Source organism: Tyto alba, unplaced genomic scaffold (assembly GCF_018691265.1).
Source record: "Tyto alba isolate M040663 unplaced genomic scaffold, T.alba_DEE_v4.0 Super-Scaffold_14, whole genome shotgun sequence".
Taxonomy (NCBI): domain Eukaryota; kingdom Metazoa; phylum Chordata; class Aves; order Strigiformes; family Tytonidae; genus Tyto; species Tyto alba.
In genome coordinates, this window is record NW_024881276.1 from 13838944 (window position 1) to 13861903 (window position 22960).

General features: G+C 37.3%; 1 protein-coding gene across 4 annotated transcripts in view; it reads right to left on the reverse strand.

Annotated features, from left to right (window-relative positions):
• Positions 1–642: 642 nt before the first annotated feature.
• BCLAF3 (BCLAF1 and THRAP3 family member 3) overlaps positions 643–22960 on the reverse strand; it is a 36760-nt gene continuing 14442 nt past the window's right edge. The window contains exons 5-13 of one of the 4 annotated variants that reach the window (XR_006164960.1): positions 21535–21713; positions 20715–20829; positions 20446–20509; positions 19486–19604; positions 17488–17602; positions 11243–11338; positions 6547–6702; positions 3911–4797; positions 643–2715 (exon numbers count right to left, since the gene is read on the reverse strand). Coding sequence is in view for 3 of the 4 variants with exons in the window: in XM_042788856.1 (XP_042644790.1) it covers positions 4768–4797; positions 6547–6702; positions 11243–11338; positions 17488–17602; positions 19486–19604; positions 20446–20509; positions 20715–20829; positions 21535–21713 (874 nt within the window). In the remaining variant the exon portion in view is untranslated. Of the gene's footprint in view, positions 4798–6546; positions 6703–11242; positions 11339–13913; positions 13994–17487; positions 17603–19485; positions 19605–20445; positions 20510–20714; positions 20830–21534; positions 21714–22960 lie in introns of those variants that run through there. The other 3 variants (XM_042788856.1, XM_042788857.1, XM_042788858.1) reach the window with 3 other exon arrangements.

Genomic DNA, 22960 nt, shown 5'->3' on the forward strand with positions numbered 1-22960 from the left:
TTCAGTAGTTTAAAAATGTCATTTCTTATCCACCCTTAGAAATAATTACATTAAAGATTTCTAATATTGTGTTTGCATGTGTACATACATGTGCACATACACACATCAGATGGTCCTTGTGAAACTACAGTATAAATAAGGTCAACATTAACATATTCCTTAGAAGTGGACATTAGTCCACATCCTCATTCAATTGGGGAAAAAAATCCTATTCTTAAAACAAAACAATGAGGCTTTAATTCCATGAAGAGCGTATTTGAACAACTGTTTCCACCCTGTCTCTTCCCTCAACAATACATAAGAGAAGCCAGTCGCAAAACAAAAGCCATCTACTACATTATTTACAGAAAATGAAATATTAAAAAAGCCATGAGGTTTAGACTGCTTAGACAAAATTGAGGGCAATGAACAGTGAACAGAAGAAAACTGTATTAAAGTGGCAGGCAGCACAGAGCTATTAAACCACATGGCTAAATACCTAAACACCCCTCCAACAATGACAACCATCAGGCACAGAAGGAAGGGGCAGGTGTTATGACACTAGTTTTCTCTGATCTGAACACTGAAAATTTACAATCACCAAGCTTGAAACAGAACACACTTAAATGTTCACCACTATCCTAAAGGTCTATTAAGGACTCAAGTGTTACAAGTAGGCTTTCAAAGATCTTGAAATGGCTTTTTTTTTTTCTTCCCTTTGTAAGGAGGCTGAAGATCCTTCTATCTTCAAATCCTGCAGCAATGGAACGAAGTCTGTTAATGGCCAGTTATTTGCAGAAACATCCTTTTTTTTCTTCCAGATTCATTAGGATGCAAGTCTGAAGTCTTTTAGAGAGCTGTCTCAGAGAACTTTGTAGATGGCTGTTCAGATGCTTAGAAAAAGGCAAGAGGCATGTTTCTACACAGCATGGGGAAAGATCCCTTCAGAAAGCAAGGAAGTTAAAGACCTCCCTCTATTTACAGTCTTGTAAGGTGAATATTGAGAAATCAAGTCGCTCTTTGCTAAAATCTTTAATCATCTTCTCCAAGCAACTCTCACTAACCATTTTCAAGACGTGGCAGAAAATTACTTTCCAACATGTAACAAACAAGTTTTGAGGACCTTGCCCTTTTTAATGTCGCAAAAGTGTAATCTTGTTTTTTGTTTTAACGCAACTAAGTTCATATAAAGAAAAATCATCATTTCACCCTGAGGCCCTGGGAGAGAAGGCAGCAGGTGAATTGTTAACACAACTGGCGATCAGCTGAATATACTCCCATCCTCTGCTATCAGTTACCTGAGTTGAGACAGTTATGTCCAGGTCTCAAGACCATCTAAATCCATCAGGTAAGATGATTTTAAACATGGAAGTAATTACTAGAGTTAAGGCAGGCTTGTAGAAGCCTTGCAATGTGTTGCTTCTTACTAGCCCCAGAATTTTGTTAGCCATGTGAACTCAATCAAAGTTTAAAATGAGGATTCTAACCAATCTATGTAGAGATTAAATGGATCATCAATACAAATGCTAACATCACAACAACTTATTATTTCAGACACTTATAAGGAAGACTCTAGTTGTATTAAACTCACTGCATTTTGGATATCAATTTAAAAAAACAATTTCACATGTGAACAGTTGAGAATATGACATGAGCATTTAACAGCCATTTCAAGTCAACCAGAAGAAAGGCAATTCACATTTATATTTTCAAAGTATAAAACAAAGCTAGAGTTCTTAGGCAATCACATTTTTAACTTGCCCTTCCAATGCAAATGCAGTGACAGACTTTACCAATACAACAGATACTGTTTTCCTGATGAGGCTTACACATGTGTTTAAAGTAAGTGGTTATTTTAACAACTGTTATCAGTCCATGCTCCCATTAGAAACAATGCAATAATCAGGATATTACTTAAGTCTTTGTACAGGTGTTTTCTACAATGCAGTCACAATACAGAAAGGCACCAAGTTATTCAAGTAAATTGACTTTTCTTCTACTTAACACTTCCTGTGCCTTCACAACTCAATCAGTAACGTCAATACTTTATATTCCAGTACAACAGAACTTTCTGTGCTAGAAGAATAAATAAGCTGATTTAGTAGACACGAGTCTCTAATTCACAAAGATAAACCTACACAGCAGTGCCTCACACCAGATAACATCAGAGTAGATGCCTCTAGCACCTACGCCAGTCACAGAATTCAATTTCTGTATGAATTTTATAAAATATAGGATATCTTCTCATGATAGAATCTCAAATCAGTCAAGTTATCGGTAATGAATGTGGTTTGAGCAAATAGTATCACCTTAAATAAAAGCTAAAGTAACTGAAACAGTGACTACATTTCATCATATATTGATCTTGGGACCAAGGGTGGAGAAAAAAAAATATACAGTCAGTAAACATGCCAAAACCCCCTTGTTTGTAATATGTTGCTCACAGTTGTAGAAATAAAAAACAAAGCTAAACTGTTAAAATACAAATTAGATACTTAGTCATGCACAGGTAAAAAAAGAAAGCACAAAATCAGAGCCAGTCACACTTTTAAACCCAGTTAAAGCAGCATCAGCTGTCTGAAGTCTGACTACTTCAGCATTACTTCCAAACAGTGTTAGCAAAACTGTCATGCCAGAAGTTTCTTCATGTATCCACTTTTCCCATTTGCTCAACAAGGAGTTCTCTTCCAGGCTTTAATAAGAACACTGCAGGAAGCTTACAGAAACAGTAGTATCCTGTTGAATAAGACAATATAGCTTCAGTAGTTCGTCTTATATCATACAGGGTTTCACTTCTTACACATTTTACAGTGCTTTAGCACATTCAGGAGCAGCGCAAATATCTGGTCGGCTAGAGGGTAAGCCTGCCCTCATCTGCAGGGTACATGCAGCACTCCCCTGCCAGCAGGCTGCTCAACTGCAGCTACCCCGCGTTTGCTTTTGGGTTGACTCACTTAGCTTGTTTCAATTCCTTACTTCCCCCTTCCCGTAAATCTACACAGGACAATTTTGCAGATTCATCACTGACAGCATCAGTAAATAAGTATCTTCTTATCTGCAGAAAGGTGCCTGACTATGTGACAAGAGAATTCCTTGCCTTTAGCTTCCCATTTTGTGTATGCACATCAAAGTTGCTGGGAAAACTAGCTGAATCATTAATGACTGTTATTTAAAGTGAAAACTTGGGGTTTAGAAACAAACTATCTCATGTTATTGTTGAATGACCACACCATCAATGAATGTGGCACACTTCTTGCCTGCTTATTGCCTACAATCACTAGGCAGTACGCCCCACGAACTGAAGATTTTAAGTGACGCTATTTTAGCTGTTCTGAGCCATACCTACACTTTCATATAGCCTTTCTACTAAAGGCATCGTGGAAAAAAATATTAAAAAAAAAAGCATGCAGAAATCACATTTTGACTTTCCATCCCCAAAAAAGATTTCCTTTTCTCTGAACATACCTCTACCCAGTATTACAACTCTAATCTACTGTCCACAACAGAGACTAGCCCGTATAGCGTTCTATATGGCTAACACTGCCTTGGAAATGATAGAAATACATTAGCATGCAGGCGCTGTGGGTATGACAAACAGCTTTTTTTCTTAAATAAGAACATCTCTGAAAACTACTTGCTATGCATCTTTAATTTACCAGCAACAAAAAGTCTCAACAAATCTGTAATACATACAACGCTATTATATATAATATATTAAGGCAAAGGCTCTAAACAGGAAATAAGCACAATATTGTTTATAGCTGCTTATAAAACATGTCTGGCCATTTGAGTTTTGCACACAGCATAACTACTGCAGTACAGTAAACTTCAGAGAACTGCTGGGATTTCGAACAAAATTACAAGTTATCTGCATTTAAAGCAGTTTCAGTTACAAACAGCTTTGTTAGAAGACATGCTTGTAAAAACTTACGTTTGTTTTTCTTGTAATTAAATACTTCAGGCCCCAATTTCAGAATCCAGGAAATCACCAAGTCATTTATGATGAAAAAGATTAGAGAACATGTGGCTTGGTCAAGAATGTCATACACCAAAAAATATAATGAGACAGAGTAATTTTGAATACAGACCAACTAATCCTCTAACAAACCCAAGCATGCTTTCAGTGCAGTTATAAGCTACTGCTACAGTACATTACATACCTGCCTGTTACCATTCATTTTAATCAAATACTGAAAGTTGTCCCAACATTCTAACAATTTACAAATGTATATACACATCAAACTCAAGTATATTATTAAACTAAAGTTATACAAAATACTGTTTTACAGAAATGACTGAACAGAGGTGTAAAATCTATTGCACAACCTAAAAGGTCATTACTTGGAAAATCCTGAGCTAATGTGCTATTACCAAACAATTCAGGCACTTTTTTTTTTTCTTTTTTTATTACATAAGCAATAAACTTTCAACATATAAACCTCTGGGTATAACAACTCATGTTCCATCTGTAACATCATGCTGGGAAGAAAAAGTATTCAATAAATAAGACTCCCTTCAATGACTTCTTTACTTGAGACTGGTATGCAAAAGGAACTAAAAGGTACATACTACAATGTTTCAGTTGAATACTGTACTTTAAAAGCAATTACTAAAACTGTAAAAAAGTTCTGCAGCATTCCACTACTGAAAAATAAAGTTATTTTTAATCAAGAAAGTTACAGGGTTAGTTCCTTTATCCTATTTTAAGTCTTGACACAGTTGTCAAAAAAATGAACAGATGCTCCCGTTGCTGTGTTAGCTGTTTCAACTTCAGGATCACAGCTCAGTTCAGGTTTCTGTTGCAATATTTAAATTTCCCTACAGAGAGAAAAAAAGTCATTACTGTCAAGTTGTAACAGTGGAAAAAAGCTTCACAGCTTTCGTAAGTACTATTATTATAATATGTAGCACACAAGAGTCTTTCAATTACGGATTGAAACAGCACAACTGTAAAGACAGTACCTTAAAGGATGCATATGCATAATTATTTCAAAAAGGTGAAAATAAGATGTTCAGACCAGTTTAACAAGTCTCAAAGAGAAGTTTAATTATAACAACAGGCAAAATATAGGAAATGCTAGAATGTGAAGAACTGTTTTGCTTTTGGAGAATTAGCCAACCAGTAATCAGTATGCTGTTAAGTAGATGGGTTTGCCATATTTATTCTTTAGGATTTATTTTACTTTAACTCAAAGTTACTCAAGTTCTTCACTGGGCCTAAAAATCAATATTCAGATCTTATTATGCTTCTCTAATTCAAATCATAATCTCCAGCAGCCAGACTGTGTTAAGCATGCTTTATAGGTTCCAGACAAGAACCTTACTATCCAATTATAGAAGAGCATTGGAAATTACTGGGGAAACACTCACTACAACAAAATTATGGCACTTCTACAGCCATTTTACAAGGTCATAGTTTTCAGAAAAAGTCCTCCTCCATCTATTTTCCACTAATTCCAGATCAGTTCAGCCTTCAGAGATCACACTTCTCCAAGTCCATGCAAATGTAAAAAGGCATTCACCAGTATACTTCAGTTAACAAATGACCCATTTACCTTGTCCAAAATGTTACTTGTTCTTGGGCTTTTTTGGCAGGTGAGGGGAATTTTTTTGGGAAGGGTGTGTTTTGTGTGTGTGTGTGTGTTGTGTTTTGCTTTTTACCCCCCACGGGGATGTAAACTTGAATTTTTTTGAAAACAAGTCTAAGAACTGAACTCTAATCCAACTAAATGCTTATGCAAGTGTATTTACTTGTAGCTAAGTGAACAGTATTACAAAACAAGTATTCACATAGGAACACAGAACTGCAAGGGGCTGTGTAGGCCATCTAATCCAATTCGCCAATGTCACAAGTCTCATACTACTTTGATAATACTTGATCCGTTCTAATAAAGGATTTAGAATGTTTTAACTACTAAAATGTTACAACTTTTGTGATGATCAGATAGCTCAAAAGTTTTTCTGAAGTTCGAGATTATCATTGTCCCATACACACTGCAAATCAAAACGTATCATAAACCAGATGTGCCTGATTATTTCAGCTTAAGCTTATCAAACCATTTTACATAGCCATTTATATATTGTAGGATGCTTTATTCAGAACAGCACACCAGTGTGTACTTTAAAGCACATGATTAACTTAAGGTAACATAACAAAGAGAAGAAACATATAGAAGTAATAATAAAAAAAAATTAATACCCTTCACACTGATTTAAAACCATAGCCTAAGAGGACATAGTATTTTTACAGAGGGCCACTTTCTCTTCCTATCAATAGGAAGAGAGATCAGCTGAGCTCAAGGAGAGAATACTGAAACACGGGCAACAGTATCATCTCAGAAGCCACCTCTGCTTTGCAATTATGCAAAGCAAGTTTCAGCAAGTTTTCGTGGAATAAACACGGAGGAAATAAGAGTGGAGAATCAGGTTTGCCTGTAAAGTACAAAGAGCCAATATTCCAGAAAATCCCATCCAAGTTACTCCATGGGGATTTAAAAATTGGAATGGATCATATGAATATTCGTATTTTATAAAAGGCTTCGTGAAAAATAAAGCAAGCCAACTTACCTTTTCTTTCCTCAAAAATCCATCTCGGAATTTATTAGTGGTAAATCCCCTTACACCAACAGAACGTAACCGCTGGTACTTAGCCTGAATATATAAACCCTTCTGTACTAAGCCTGATTTATAATGGGATTGCAAACGGCCATCTGCAAAGTTGCTCTGTGAGGGTTGGGGAAGGGAGAGGAAAAAAAAAAGTGCACAATGAGGGCACCAAAACTCAATAGTTGATACTTACAGTTTACACATGTAAAATTTACAGTACTGAACAACAGAAGTATGCATCTGCAAGTGCAGAGCCTCTTCCTTTATTTCCCATTTAATACTCCTCAGACCACTAGCTACCACAGGGCTCAAAACTGCTCTATTGTACTTACTGTTTAAAACATCTGAAATTATCTTCTTGATACAATGAAGGAAATGTATTGTACAACATTTTAACATTTTTTTCAAACATTAATGAAAGTAAACCAGCAACAACAAAAAAGTTTAAGACAACACCTCACTGTTGCTAACAAATTCAGTGATGTCACACCTGCAAGTAGGCACACATGTTGAGTCTAAAAAAAGTCATACTAAACAGAAGTCAGTATATATATTTTTCCTATAGTTTCAAGATCTTACTGTCTGAACATACATTCATTGCTCTATGTCTTTGTTACCTCCAGACTGAAATACTGTAAACTAACCAAGTGTGGGACCAGAAGCAGAGGCCACAGAGATAACAAAAGGCTTACAGCTAAGTGGCATATACATACACAGAAAGAATACAGAAAGATCAACACTGACACGGCAGTTATAACAAGGTTTTCATTCCTAAGCACTCACAACTTCAACAAAATAGGCAGTAAGCATCTTTAGAGTAAGAAAACCCCTGTGTATCATAATTTCTCATAGTTTTTCAGTACTGCTGTTTTAAGTTTTCCAATGTGGTCTTGACAAAGCAGTCACATACACATTCATCCTTTAAATTTCAAGTTTCTCTACCCCCTCCAAAATTAAACAAACAATGGCTTTCCAACTAAAAAAGTCTCCTGACCATATAAAATTCTTGTTATCTTTTACAAACACCTTAAAGGGTAGGAGAGAACAAAATGCATCACAGAAATAGCCCTTCTCGAGCATGACCTAATTACTTTGGTGAAATTGGTTTTCTTTTGACAGAGTAAGGATCACTTCAAGAAAAGTGACATGTTCAGAGGTTGCAATAAGTTTGGTACCAGTTTTTCCGCTGAGTTTTCCACTGTGTGGCTGGTGAACAGCTAAGAAAGGAGTGTACAGAACAGAGGTTCCTTCATGAAAATGCAGAGGTTTTGTTACTTCCCAAATCATTTCACCCACCTATGTAGGAGATTACTGAGAAGCTGGCCCCATCAGTCCCCCACGCTTACTCTTATGGTGCATGTAGGCAGAGGACACTTGCAGAAGGCTATTAAATGCTAACCCCTTTCCTGAAAAGCATCAAGAGTCCAGGCATAATACAAAAAAGCACAGGTAGATTCTTTCAGTAGGCCTACCATAGGGAAAACTGAATGGCATTTTTATTTATAGTGTAACACCCTGAATACAGTTAAGATTACAAGTTCCCATTTCACCCCCAGCTGCTGTGGTCCTGTGCTTTGACAGAGGTGGCTAGAAAGGAGGCCTTAGTGCCGCTGCATTTGTAATGACAAGCAAAGGACCAGACTGAATAAGATGGGAAAGGTACAAGACATTGAAAATGAGATTACACACAGTTTAAAAGTTTCAACTCAAGTATCTACATGTCTAGTAAGTGGGGAGGGAGGGGAATAGCGGTATTATTAATGTAGAACAGAATCAACTGTAGACAAAGTTAACAGATTATATATACATTTGGTATGTAGGCACTGCAGTCACACATAGCTTAGAGCACAATGAGGTAATCTAAGGTGTGGGGAAGACATCATTAACTTCTGGTGTAAAAGTAAGAAAAGAATCTGCTAAAGTGACATAGTTTTACATTAAGACTGTTTTATAAATAATGCTAATGACAATGCCTATAAACCAATGGCCTCAAGCTCTGGAAGAAATCTATATGAGCAAATACACGCCATTGCACTGGGTCTGGCTGGGATGGAGTTAATTTTCTTCACAGCATCCCACATGGTGCTGTGTTTTGGGTATGTGACTGAAACACCACTGGTAACCCACCAGTGCTTTGGCTCTTGCTGAGCAGTACCTGCACAGCACCAAGCCTTCTACTTCTTCCCCTACTCTGCCCCTCAGCAAGCACGCTGGGGTAGGCAAGAAGCTGCAAGGGTACACAGCCAGGTCAGCTAATCCAAGCCAAGCAAAGGGATATTTTGTGCCATATAACCTCCTGCTCAGCAATAGAAACTGAGGAGCGGGGGTTTCGGAGCAGGTAGCCATTGCTTGGGAACTGTCTGGGCATCAGTCAGCTTGTGGGAGGTGGTGACTGCCTGCCTTTGCATCACTTCTTTCTTCCTCTTTCCTTCACTTCATAAACTATCTCCATCTTAACCCATGAGTTTTCTCACGTTTGCTCTCCATATTCTCTCCCCCATCCTGCTGGGGGAAGAGGGGAGCTGAGGGGAGAGCAGGCAAGCAGCTCTGTGGTGCTTAGCTGCTGCCTGAGGTGAACCCACCACAGCCGTTAAGACACTGAACTGTGGTAAACAGTGAATGAAGTTTAGAACTAAAGGCTACTGTGCATGTACCCACTTAAAGGTTGGCTTAGTGATTCATTGCAAAATGGCATTACAAAAAAAGACCTCTGAAGACTTATAAGATTTCTCCATATCCTTTGTAAAACTGCTGTTCTAAAGTATTTTTTTTTCCAAAAACTTAACCATATGGTTTTGCAGTATGTTGGGGTTTTTTTTAAATACCCTATGGAACACCCCCTGGTTTTGCTTACCAAGTTAAAATGCCCCCAATTTTATATACCAAGAAGAAACGTGGTGGGGTTTAAATAATCAGCCAAGAAAGTCTCCTGAATGTAGAATATAGTCAAATTACCTTCCTAAGTAGGTTTCAGCCACAGCGTGGGAAAAGCCCTCTATGTTACACAGGAAGTAATTAAATTAGAAAAAAAAACAAATTTTGATGAAATTAAGTCAATCAGCACCGTTGTTTCCACGGCACCAATAAATGTGGTACACGTATGCAAACTGCCATATGAATGCATATGCTATTTTCCCTACAAATATTAAAGTACCATGGGACAGATCATTGGATATAGCAATATTCAGGCAATATTCATATATACACACAGGATGACAACTTAAGTGGACACTTTCATGCTTGCATAATCTCCAGCAGAACTGTAGGCTGATGTAAATGAAGGCCGCCTTCCATTTTCTTTGTATTACATCAACTACAAACACTGCCTCAATGGTATGGCAGCCAGTGCTAAAGATCCCTCCATCCCCCATACACTGACAATACAGAGGAGATACTGATTAAGAAGCTAAGATGTCCTTACATGTTAAAATAGTTGTATCAGGCTGACAGTTTAAACTTGTTAAATTCAGCTCGGAGACAGAATTTTTTTTTTCAGCAGAATAAAGTTAGCATTTTTTGATAGTGATAGCTTAGCTATCTGACTACGCAAAGCACACCAAAGTGGGAGAGCCCGAAAGCCTTTTTATGCAACAGTTTTATGTTTAGTCTGAGGCTAGAGGGGAAAAAAAAAAACAACAAACCACCAGACAAACAAACAACAAAACATCCCCAAACACACACTTACACTGCCCTCCCTTTCAAAATTTCATCCAAAAATGCCAAGTACTTAACAGAGCCATCAAAACTTCACTTCAACCTCACTATCTACAAAACAGGAAAGATGACTACCTGTTCTGTGTGTTATTTTACTCCTGAGAACACATCTGTTAAATAAGTAGGGGTAATTTTAAGGTAGAAAATTAGCGTAAGTTGTTCGAGATTTGATTAACACTTTTCTAATCTAAAGAGTTCTGTAGTATAAAGAGTTCTAATCAGATCCATGCATAGCACGCCACTGTTTGCAGAAAAGGAAGAAAGTGGTTTTGTTTTTACTGCTGAACCCATGATACATTTTACAATCAAAAGGCATTAGAAAGCCACTGCACTACCCCAAGTAGTAGCACAGTTGCCTGTCCTTTTACCATCTTGAGGCCGAGAATAAAGCTTCACAGTTTTGGGTTTTGTTTTGTTGTTTGTTTTTTTGTGGGTTTTTTTGTTTTGTTTTTTTTTTTTTTTTAATGTACAGATAGAAGAATGCAGGGTATAAACTAGAGATCAGTTGCCCAGAAGTCCCTATATGAAAGGGCTAACAACAGTAATACAATTTTGAAAGCAATACAATTAATGTCTCCCAGTCTTGGGAAGTAGTTCAAGCTTCCACATGCATTGAGGGAAGGAAAGAAAGCTGACCATCTTGGTCTTTTGGATAGACGAGCTTTCTAGTCATTGTCCAATTTCTGCAGTTCTCATTCGCAGCTTTGCAGTTAACTTACTTCAACTGCACAGATGAAGAACTGGGCAACCCTGCTCAATCCACTGCCAGCTCTCTTATTTACTAAAATCTAAGCCTCCCATTATTTTAATGGGAACAATTAGGCTATGATGACACTATTTTTCATGGCATTTAATACCTTGAAAACATGCCTCCTGCCACCGAACACAACAGGACTGAATCACCATTTTATGTAACATACATCTGGTAAAAGCTGATCTGTACCTTAAAGTGCCTTCTGATAGGTCCTGCATTTTCAAGGTGTCCTCTAATGCGTCTGTGAGGGTAAGTATCACTTGGTTTTGAAGAATAGTATGAATTCTAGTAGGAAAACACAGTTATTAGCTTAATGTTACTAAATTATTCAAGGTAACATACAGACGTTCCAAGTTACACTAACAAATATTGCAATTCTTTCAATCTTGCAGCATTTGACACAATGACACTGTTTGAAGGCACGAGAGTAACAGAAGCATAGGGCCTGGAGTCCAGGCTGACTGAAGTGATGGCAGAGCTCACAGAAACCAAAGACAATACAGACCCTTCTACTGGAATATCATCTTCTTGGAGAGATCTAAGCAGGTAACAACCCAATTAAGGTTCTTGACACCCTCCCCCCACCCCGAACAGATGTCTCAGTCAGCACGCAGGCAGTGCTAGCAGACTGGCTGCTATAGCAGTCATCCCTTGAGTCGGGAATAAGGGCAACAAGATTAGTACTCTGGACATCCCTGGTTAGCATGTGGTCATCATAGGTTAGCATATTTTAGAGCAGACACATGCTCTGTTGCTATACATGCCACCGCAGCAACCAGACAACAAACATGTAGCACATTACATTGGTCTTTAGAAGATTCTACTTTTAACTCTATTACAGGAGAGCATTTTGAAGATTACTCGCCTACCAGAAACACACACGATTTCAAAAGCAAGTCGCACAGACAAGTGGTATTGAAATTCCTTTGTCACACTGAACAGCTGCAGTCAAACAGCCATGGTTCCCTAAAATAGAGCACTCCAGCCACTGTCCTACCTGTGTATTTCAGCCCTTTTTCAACTTTCTCCACAACAGCTACCTCTAGAGGATGCACATAGCTAAAGTATCATTTTCTTCCATCAATTAATACAGTTAGAAGTATTTACAGAAGCATTACATAGTGGCATATACTACGTTTCAAGTCATCTAATGCAGACAGAACAGTCTTCCTAACAAACTCTTAGCAATCAAGTTTTTTTGTTTATGGTCCATTCTTTAACAACCACAGAAGTGTTCCAATGCTGTTGAACTCCTTTTCAAAGCAAAATTTTAACAGCTTCAAACGTATTTTTAAAAAAGCGTAAGAGAACTCTCATGAAATTTCATATATACTAGCAAGAAAGGTTAACACATACTTTGCTGTTTACAGAATTTCTGTTCTCTAACACAGTACCAAACCCTTCCAGTGGCAGAAACACTTTAGGATATGCTTTCTAACACTATTACTAATGGCGTGAGCGGGAGGGTAGGGACTATAAATGCAATAGAGCCTTGTTAGAATCCAAGTTAACTTTTAACTGTGATTTAAGATAGCCTTTTGTTTTGTTTTGTTTTGAGAACATATTATTGCCTAAAAGTCAACTAATTAGCTTCTTAAAATGCCTTGACAATAGAGGATTCAGCAGAGAACCAAGAGAGTAAGAAAGAATTTATGAAGTGAGATCAAAGTAGTCAAAATGGCTTTTCCAATAAAAGGTATGGAAAATTAAAAACACAAAGGAAAACACATCAGGAATTTCCCAGCTCCCTTCTTATTCTAAGAATATAAAAATACTCCATGAAATCAAATTAACTTTCTCCATACAACACATAATTAAATCAGGAAGCTCCCTGTTGAAATACACTCCTTTTTAAAGCTGAAGATTCAGCAAGATGAAAAAAAGTCAAGAAAATTTCCTGTTAAAAATAAACCTCTGGGAATTAAAACAAAGCTTGTTTTAACTAACTGTGGGTACACTCCTCCCAATCCCCACCTCCTTCAAGATTACAGTACATTCATGGAAACAAAAACACAGAACTACTTGATGCCAAGATACAGTAATCTACTCCTCGGGAATTTCCTAAACCAGAGGCTTTAAATGAAAACATAATGGAGAAGTACAAATAGATACTTGTTCTGATCTTCTACTCTTTAGCTATCCTCATTTTGTCAATAGGGTACAAGGCTAGATGGACATTTCTTACAATCAAGGCTAGATAGACATATGCACCTTCAAGGCACAAATTCTCAAGTTTAAGCTCAACCCCCAATTATTGAATATTAACACAAGAAACACTCCTCTTCACTGGCCAACTGTAAGAAGTGCTCATACCTTGCACTGTAAAGTCCACGTTGGTTAATCATGGGATACCAGAAGTACGCCAACCAAGTCAATATCATTTCCATGTTTAATTTTAACCCAAATGACTAGCCTTGTCCATTTAAATAGAGAGCAAAAAGTGGTGTTAATATCACATTTTGATAGTTTACTGTAAGGGCATTTTAATATGACCAATATATTATCTGTTTTCACATTAGGCAACATCCTTCCATCAGACAGGATCTACTCAGCAGGCTTTCAGTTTTCAAGCATCCATCTTTTACCAATGCTGTTACACATAGCTCCTCAAGCAGTGATAAAACCACAATGAAATTTTACTAACAAAGACAGAAAGATGGAAGTATTTGTCCAATAAATTATATTTTTAATGTCCTGTGTTATAATTTAAGATGCTGCAGTGGTTTTCCTGTCAAATACTCTTTTTTAACGTTATTTTTGCCATATTTTCTGAGCCTTGGCACTGTTACGCTCATCACTTGAAACCTGGCTCTCTGACGTACTTTTCTCAATATTTACCTGTAAACATGAGCAAACAAACCTGAGAGGAGTGTTGAAGGTTACAGTTTTTGTTTTGGATTTCCCAGGGTTTGCTTTTAAAATCGTTGAGGAGAGTTCCACCTGAAAAAGTGGTAAGAGATGTCTATTGCAGACTCTTTCATGTGTTTCCCCACACTTTTACAATTTTGCCAGTACAGTATGCTATTGCTACATCTCTTCTGTAGCATAAAACAGCTTCCCACAAGAACTGGGGAGCTCTGCTTGAACTGTGGAACCAACATCTACCTAAGTATCTGTAAGACTGAGAAAACCCACTAAATTTACTTCTTTACTTTCTTATTCAAAAACTATTCTTAGCTCTGGCTTATGTTTCAAACTCTTCCCCAGTTTTAACCTGTATTACTGTGCCTCAGTAATATATCCTTCATTTTAGGATGTTTCCTATCCAAAAAAGTATGGTCAACCCTGCATCAATGTTCTGATGACCTATCAAACCACTTCTTAAATCCAATGCACTGTCCTCTGAACACTGCCTTTTAGACCTGGTCCTTACATTTTTCAAGGTGCTCGGCGGTGCTCATACCTGAACGATGCTATTCTGATAGAAGGCTCTCTGAACAGCAAATTCCAAACATTTGTCCTCTTACAGAAAGCAGCTACAAGTGACCTTCACTCAGTTTTTTCTCAGGCTGCTTTTAGCTCTACTCCAAACAAAGTAGTGGATACACAGCTCTGAATTTGTTACAGAAAGCCTATTCAACACAGAAATGATACATGTGGCTGAAATTACAGTTGGCTGCTTGGATGCCACTCCACTTAACTCCCACAACAAATACTAAAGCAGTGCTAGCAGTTTACACATATGGAGATCGAGCTTGAGCTATTACCCACCAGGATAAGCTCTTCTCCAACCTCACCCAGTCCTGAAGAACTTCAAGGAAAACCATTCTGAGCACCACACTTTCTCACACAACACATCTACATGTCATGGGAAGTGCCACGCTACTGGAGCCAGCTGATTCAGCTGAATTATTTGTACTGCCTCAGGTATGAGTTAGCTGTATTAGCTATCTGCTCTGCCCATGAAAAGATTACCCTCTTACTGCATTACTTTCCAGATTGAACATTAGATGTACTAGATAAACAGGAAAACAGACAAGGGGAGCAGAATAAGCATCAAAAGGCAAGAACAGAAACATGAAAGCAGAAGAGAAGAAGCAATTAAGAAGTGCCAATTAATGTACTGCGGACACATTTGCAAAATGTCTGTAAGCCTTCTGAGCTAGTCGGCAAGCAGTGATTGGTTCTATTTTTACTGACAAATGTGGATGGCAAACTAAAGTATTTTATCTTCCCACTTGTCTGCAAAGCAGCTTCTGCATGGCTGACTTCATGAAGAGTCATTCCTTATTCAGGATGCCTTGCATTTGTAATACCCATGCCTTCACAGCTACTGCTGTTCTGAACTGATTACTCTTCACTGCAGTGCGACTTTAAAACTGCATGTTTGCAGTTTGCTATTTCAAAAATGCAGTCTTCCTGGATCTTCAGCACATCTAACAATAACTCAGTTTCTATTTCAAACTAACCCCCTTTTTATTTGCAATTGCTGTATTACTATAGTGGACTGACCCTGGCTGGACGCCAGGTACCCACCAAGCCGTTCTATCACTCCCCTCCTCAGCAGAACAGAGAGGGAAGATGAAAGAAACCTCATGGATCAAGATAAAGGCAGCTTAAAGCAAAAGCAAAGGCCGTGGGTGGAAGCAAAGGAAAACAAAAGATTTATTCTTTCCGGCCTATCAGCAGGCAATGTCCAGCCACTTCCCAGGAAGCAGGGCTCCAGTATGCGTAGCAGTTGCTCCGGAAGACAAATGTCACAATAACTATTACCCCCCCACCCTTCCTTTCTCAGCTTTTATTGCAGAGCAGAGATCATACAGTATGGAATATCCCTTTGGCCAGTTGGGGTCAGCTGTCCCAAGCCCTCCCAAGATCTTGCCCACCCCCAGCCTACTCGTGAGGGCGGGAACATTGGAGGGATAGCCTTGATGCTGTGTGAGCATGGCTCTGCAGTAGCCAACACACTGGTGTGTTACCAGCACCTTTCTAGCTACTTCCACAGTTGCTTCTGTGGGACTACAGGGAAACACACAATTTCACCTCAGCCAGACCCAATACAATTACTTAATGAGAAATTACTTCTTGTTTCTGTGGACTTCAATCTTAACTCTTGAACAAGTAATTTTTTTTACCATTAAAAACTTGTGTTGCTTTACACTGTTACATCTTCAAGGCAGCTACATTTCAGTGATGATCACAACTGATTACATAAAAGCTACTTTTGGTGGAGTTCAGGGAAGTTTCATGGTCTTTTGGAACCCTGTCCCTATGGTATTAATTACAACATAGAAAGAGCGACAATTTCTGTTAGTATCTTCCAGAAAAAAAAAAAAAAAGAGGTTTTAGAAATATACTGCACACATTAATAAAGCTTTTCTGGTCTTGACAGTTCCCCAAGTTAAGCAAGCACAAACACTTGAAAATAAGACTACATTTATTTAGAAGGAATTTTCCAAGAGAGACAAATTTTTTTCTACGGAATCTAACCTAACTGTCTTGCCCATTTCAGTATTAAACTACATCACAGAAAGATAGTGTAAGGAAGAATAGCTAGCTTTGATAAACTAGCTTTGATAAACACAGTATCAACACAGATAAGCTATTCAATTGTGTAATATTCCATCATCGGGAACATTATTTCAGACATTTCTAATTATTTGGGTGATTTGTTCCTCATTTTTATTTGTTTTTAAAGTAAGATCTTCCCAGAACTTATAATGAGGAGAAACACTGTTTTATTAACAGTGCCACCTACACAAGATTCAGACCCTCCCTTCTAACCACTGACAGAATGCAGGAAAGTATTCTTTTTTCAAACTGTTCAATATTACCTCAGGTTATCTGCTATTTTGTAGTTTAGGTAGTAAATCATGAAGTGGAAGAAATGCAATATTAGACACAAACTTCCTTTACAAAGCTACAAACAGCATGAGGGTGTTTTCCCTAAAGCCCCTTAACTTTAAGTCATTTTGAACATAAAATTTAGTTCAAAAGTTTAGTTTGACCTGTTCCTGCTACTCAATAAGAGATCTAAAGTTGACCGCATTATTTCTGGACTAGCTGAAAAAATGTTTTGATTTCACCCAACACACTGATTTAAATTAGTTTTCTGACACAACAAATCACTGGCCAACTTGCTACTAGGATATAAAAACCAGTAGCAAAGTTGTTTTGGAGTACTGCACAGGCATGCAAAAGCAAAATAATTATTTTTGTTGTATCAGCATTTGGTCATAAAAGTGGTTTTAGCTCCCATATTAATCTGTGCTTCAATAAACATCTGAGGAAGTACACTTGCACCAGGACTGTGAAATTGTGTGTAGTTTTATTGTTAAGTAAAGTGTGAAGATAAAGAAGGCTCATTTGAAATTTTAAAGGGCAAGACATCACAGATTGTTGAATGTACATCAGCCTAGATAATGCAGCAAAAAATGAATTGTAAGTGTAAGAACAACAAATGTAGAAGCTACTAAATCTACATTTAGGCTTACCGGATGAGGTTTCCCAATAAATTTCCTGAAAGGTGGCTTAATGAACCTCATAGGCTTTTGGAAGCCATCAAGTTGAGAGTTCTGTGATTTTGAAAGACTGCAGCTTTGCTGGCTCCTAATGTGTAAGTGTGAGAGAGAGAAAGAGAGAACAATTAAAATCTAATGCCATAACATATCAAACCCCTGTATTTTAAATTAACTTAGTCTAGCATCTCTGTCACTTAGAAGTGCAAAGTGACTGTTTTTAAGTAGTATTTTTCTAGGACATTCGACAAATTACTAGTCCTCTGACTGAACTCAAGGTCAAATTGCACAGAATTATATAGTAAGGTGCATTCTCTTATACAATGACAAATTAAGAGATACTCTGCCTTCTTGAAATCCTTACTATGCAAACCAGGTTTCCCTGGCTCACCCAGCTAGGCCCCCATGGCTGGTCATTGCTGCCCTCCACTGGTTGAGATACAGCATAAAACTGCTGAAATGCAGAAAGTATTATCCTTAAAGTTGTACAGACCTTTCAATTTCGTAAAATCCTAAATCTGACAGAAGCTCAGACAAATAGCTAGAGGCTCCAGTTTCATCCTCAGCAGGCAGGGTGCTCTGACTTTGGGCTCTTGCCTTCTTGAGTTTTTTTTACAGAGCACATTGCTAAGACCTCTGTGTTCATAAACCTCTAACCAGAACATATGCTATGAGAAATAACCACCCAAAATCAAAATTCATAGTTCCCAAAACATACAGAAACCGTTTTCATAGCTGCAAAATAAATTAAAGCAAAGGGAGAGGCACACTTGACTAGCTAATAGGCATTGTCAGTATCTCATATGTGAACTGTGAAAAACTCCCAATCTCAGGAAAATTCTACCCATCGTCCCTACCATTACTGCCCTCAGCTCACATTACATTGTCCGCAGTACCCTGACAGTATAATCCCTCCACATGTCAAACTCCAGGATAGCCACACTTAGAGAAACTTGAGCAGCATACACAAATGGTAAGCAAGACAGTAACTCTGGAAATGGGAAAAAAAAACAAAAACAAAAACAAAACAAAACAACAACAAAAAAAACCCCACCCTTCCCACATAACCAGGCCAAACGTACACATAAAAGGCAATATGCAACCATCCAATATTTTATTCCCTGCCCCCCGACAGCTTCTACTTCTGTTGTTTAAAGAATCTCAAATACAAGAAACATTTCTTCTGCAGCTTCACAAGTCAGTTTTCCCAAGCATGTGTGCATTGTCACTACTTGCTCTCATAGACTGCATTTAAAACGAACAAATAGCAGCATATAAAGAGCAATCTGCAGATCATGACTACAGTGTGGATACATTTCATTACATTCTGGCAATTCTTTAATCAGCATTTCTTCTAACACAAATAAGTCAAGTCATCTCTCTATTCAAACAACCTCACAACATCAAAAGTGAAGCAGGATGACTGAGGTTAGCAAACACCTCCAGGGCAAACACCTTTAACAAACCTGCCAGAGGAATTCATAGCAGTGAAAAACTATTTAAGAAAACCCTAGCTTTTCTTCATAAAATTCTCCAAGATTCAGAAAAACTCCAATTCTCTGTTGATACTCCACATAACATTACATGACAAAACAACCAGGGCAATGCAACAATGTACTCATCCTAGAATGCTTTTATGACACTACAAAATACCAAGAGAATGTTGTTATATGGCACATCAAGGAGTTTAAAAAGAGTTAAGCATCTTTCATTTATTCCCCTCTTCCCATTCAGTGCTAAAGTTTGAGCATGCTTTTCATTTTCTTCTCCACTGCAGCTTAAATTCTTTCAAGATAACACTCCATTACAGAGTGGTTTGCAATGTACATCCACTGTATTTCAGTCAAGTCAAACTTACAAGGACAAACTATGGAGAAGAATCAACACATCTGAACGTAACTGTGGAAGAGTCAAAAAATTAATGCGTAAGAGAACTACAGGCTTGGGCCAACAAGACTGGTATTCGCTAATTACCTTGGAGTTACATCATCTACATGAAACACTCTCTCATCTTCATTCTTCAGTCTCTCTTTCCTTCTCCTTTCTATATCATGCCGTAGATCGTTTGGATCTTCTAACACTCTCATCATGTTCTAATTAAGAAGAAGGGTTAAAGTCAAGTTAGCTAGTAATAACTAAATATTGAGGTGATCCTGTCCTTCGGGGGTTGCCTCTGGTATATAACCTTGTTAATGCAGTTCAACTATCTGCACATAGAATGGATGCACATCAACCCAAGGATCCAAAGTCCAACACAGTAACAAAAAGTAGTCCCAAACACTCCTTCTTGCACCATCTGCCTTTTTACAAGCGAACAAACGACAGTGAACAGACCACTGGAATTCTGCATGGAATTGCCAAGGCAAAAATAGGCACATGAATTCTAGTAAATCTTAAAGTTCTACTGTTCTTAAATTGAATCTCCACATACCTGTACTATAGAAAAAAATGGTAACTAAATCACAGTAAGTGTAGCTTGAAAGGTGAAAACAGAAAATCTTATGTTCCTGGATGAAAGCATGGGACAAAATAGCATTCTGAGGAATTATGTGGATCTTGAGCCAGTCTAACATTAGGGTAGAAGGAAGATGAAGGCTTTTTGTAATATCAGAGGGAAAGTAAACGCCATGTGTCAGTCACCTACTGAATATATACCCTATTCAAAAACAGATAAGGGTTCAAGCAGCAGGAATAACCACACTCCAGCTACTCTGGAAAACACACCTGCATTTTACTCATCAGTCAACACAGTATATCTGCACCATTGTGGTATCCGTAAATATGCTCAAGTGTGAATTTCTTTCAAAACAGTCAGAATTACTGACGGTCTTCAAAGCATGTAAAAATGACGTACCAATAACAAGGGGAAATGTTGTTAACATCTATGTAATTTTAGCTTACTGCTTGACAAAAAAAGTTAAGTAATCACAATACCTGGGGAGATTCAGATTGCACAGTTCGTTTATTCTGAAGTTCTGCTAGAGACATGTCAATCCTCCTGGAACACAAAAATATTACATAAAAACAAGTGCCATCAACTATAAATAGCAAAAGCATTATTGACCAACTACAAAATTCTTTATAGACTATGGGCTGATAGGTTAGAGCCAGTGAAAAAACACTTCACATTGTGTAAAATCTACTAAAGATTGACGAAGACTAACCTAAAGCAAAAGAATTAAGGCAAAAAGCACATCAATTACCTGTGAATTTCTGGATCTAAACGTATTTTAACTTCATTCATATTTGCAATTGGTTTATCCTGAATTTTTGAGAATCGTTCATGTAAAGTTATGTCAGAAGATGTAAAATAATTCGCTGTGAAAAGATATTAAATACAAGAATGTTTATTTGTAGTAGCTGAAATGCACAATGGGAAACTGAATCTTTTAAAAGATTAACTCTTCAGGACACCATGATAACTTCTGAGATTAAAATTTAAACTGTTTCCACTTGCAGTTTAGCATTCACAAAGGAAAGATCAGGACAGCCCAGTTTAGACATCCTTCTTATTTAATAAGACTGAGCTCAAAAGAAAGTTAACTATTTCTCAGCTCTATCATGGTAGTACTCAAATTACTAGAATCCATAAATAAATTTCAACACTGAACACGATGCAACAGTCTGAACACTTATCTGAAAAATTAAAGGAACTGTATAGCTCCTTTAAATTTTTTTAAATTTAAATTTTACAAAATTTTTTAGATTTTAAATTAAAAGAACTGCAAAGCTCCTTCTTCTCTTTCTCCTAAACAAGCCAGGTTAGTCTTAAGTACTAGCATAAAATCATTTTGACCTTAACACTCCACTGCCATTAAGGTCTGAGATCTTACTATCACACTCCACCCAAATACTTTAAATCCTCAACCTACATTTTCCTTAAACAATACAGAATGAAGCCAAAATACAAATAAAGCCAAAGGCAAACACCTGAGGTTTATGAGGACAGCATATATAATTAGATTTAGTTTTAATAATTATAAATACATAAACACATACATATATCCCAAACATTACAGCCACCTTTAACTTGATGGATAATTGTTATTATTTCCTGAGTAAATTCTCTTGATGGGTCGTTTTCAACATTTTGTGTTACAGATTCCATGTGCTCAAACACTGGATGAAAATTTTCATTTTTCCTGCCAACAGCAACCAGATCATGGGACATCTGTCTCTCTGTAGTATGACTAGAGGCAGTCCTAGAATAAAAATTTGTAGACATTCACTTTCAAAGAATTCACTATATCTGAAAACTTCAAGTAGACAATTAGAACAAAACAATAAATTAATAAATTCATTTTAGGAATAAATGTGATGAAACTGAAATCTCATTTATTCCTTTTTTTAATAAAAAAAAACTCATAAGGAAAAAAAGCTATGATAAAATATAAAGAGATATGACTACACTCTCGGGAATCCTTGTTTCAGTGATGTAATACAAAATTTGTGCATTTTAAAATTAATTCATCTAGATTATCAAATAAGACAGGCAAATGAAGACCCCAATAAAGCACTTTAGTATAATTCTGGAAGGCAACTGTGTGTGTCTCTGTTTGTAAGGAGCTACTAGACAATTTTCAAGAACAGTTCAGAGATGTAAAAATCTCACAGCATCTTTGGGAACTGAATCATCACTTGAGCCTAGTGAAACAGCTTTCCTGTGGCAGTGTGTGAACTTAAGAACGTGATTAGCATCTTTTTGTCAAATTTTACTCATTCTAAGTAGGTTCGCTCCAAATGGTTGCATTACTGCTTAAGAATTATTTTGACAAGGAAGCTAACACTTTAAAAATCCTGCTGTTCTTGTTGCAAGAAAAATGCTTGTCATTTGGAAAGATGAATTGAGGACTCAAACAGCCCATATAAAAGCTTTTAGGATAAAGACTGTTTACTGTGCATTTTGCAAAGTGATTATGTGCCTGCCCATCCTGTATTTGAAGCAAACAAGACTACAATTCACTAGCAGGTACCAAAAGTCATCTGTTTTCCCCCAGTAAACTGGAAATAAGTCTATGCAAGAGGGAGTCCAAACAATCTCAACTGTAGATCATTTTAATTATCTACCTGCTCCCCAAGTTTATAAAGAAAGTATTCCTCTCAGCTGAACCATTTCAAGTCAGGTGTTTGTTAAATGCCTAAAGCAGGCAGCATGAATATTCCTCGTCATCAGCTTCTGTAAAATTATTGTTCTTATCTTTAAAAAAAAAAAAAAAAGAAATATTTAGCACTTTGGCTGCGGAAGCAAACCTTCCACACAACACATTAGCTGTAATCAATGTAGTAGTTTCTTCAGTCTGCAAATAATTACCATGCCCACTGTGCATGACTTTCAAGGACAGCAGCAAAAGCCTACTAGATACAGGAATCATCCTGTGGGCTTGCAACAAAACCCAACAATAATTAAGTTATTGTCCTTAAATTATCGTTCAGGAAGTTCTAGCCCGCA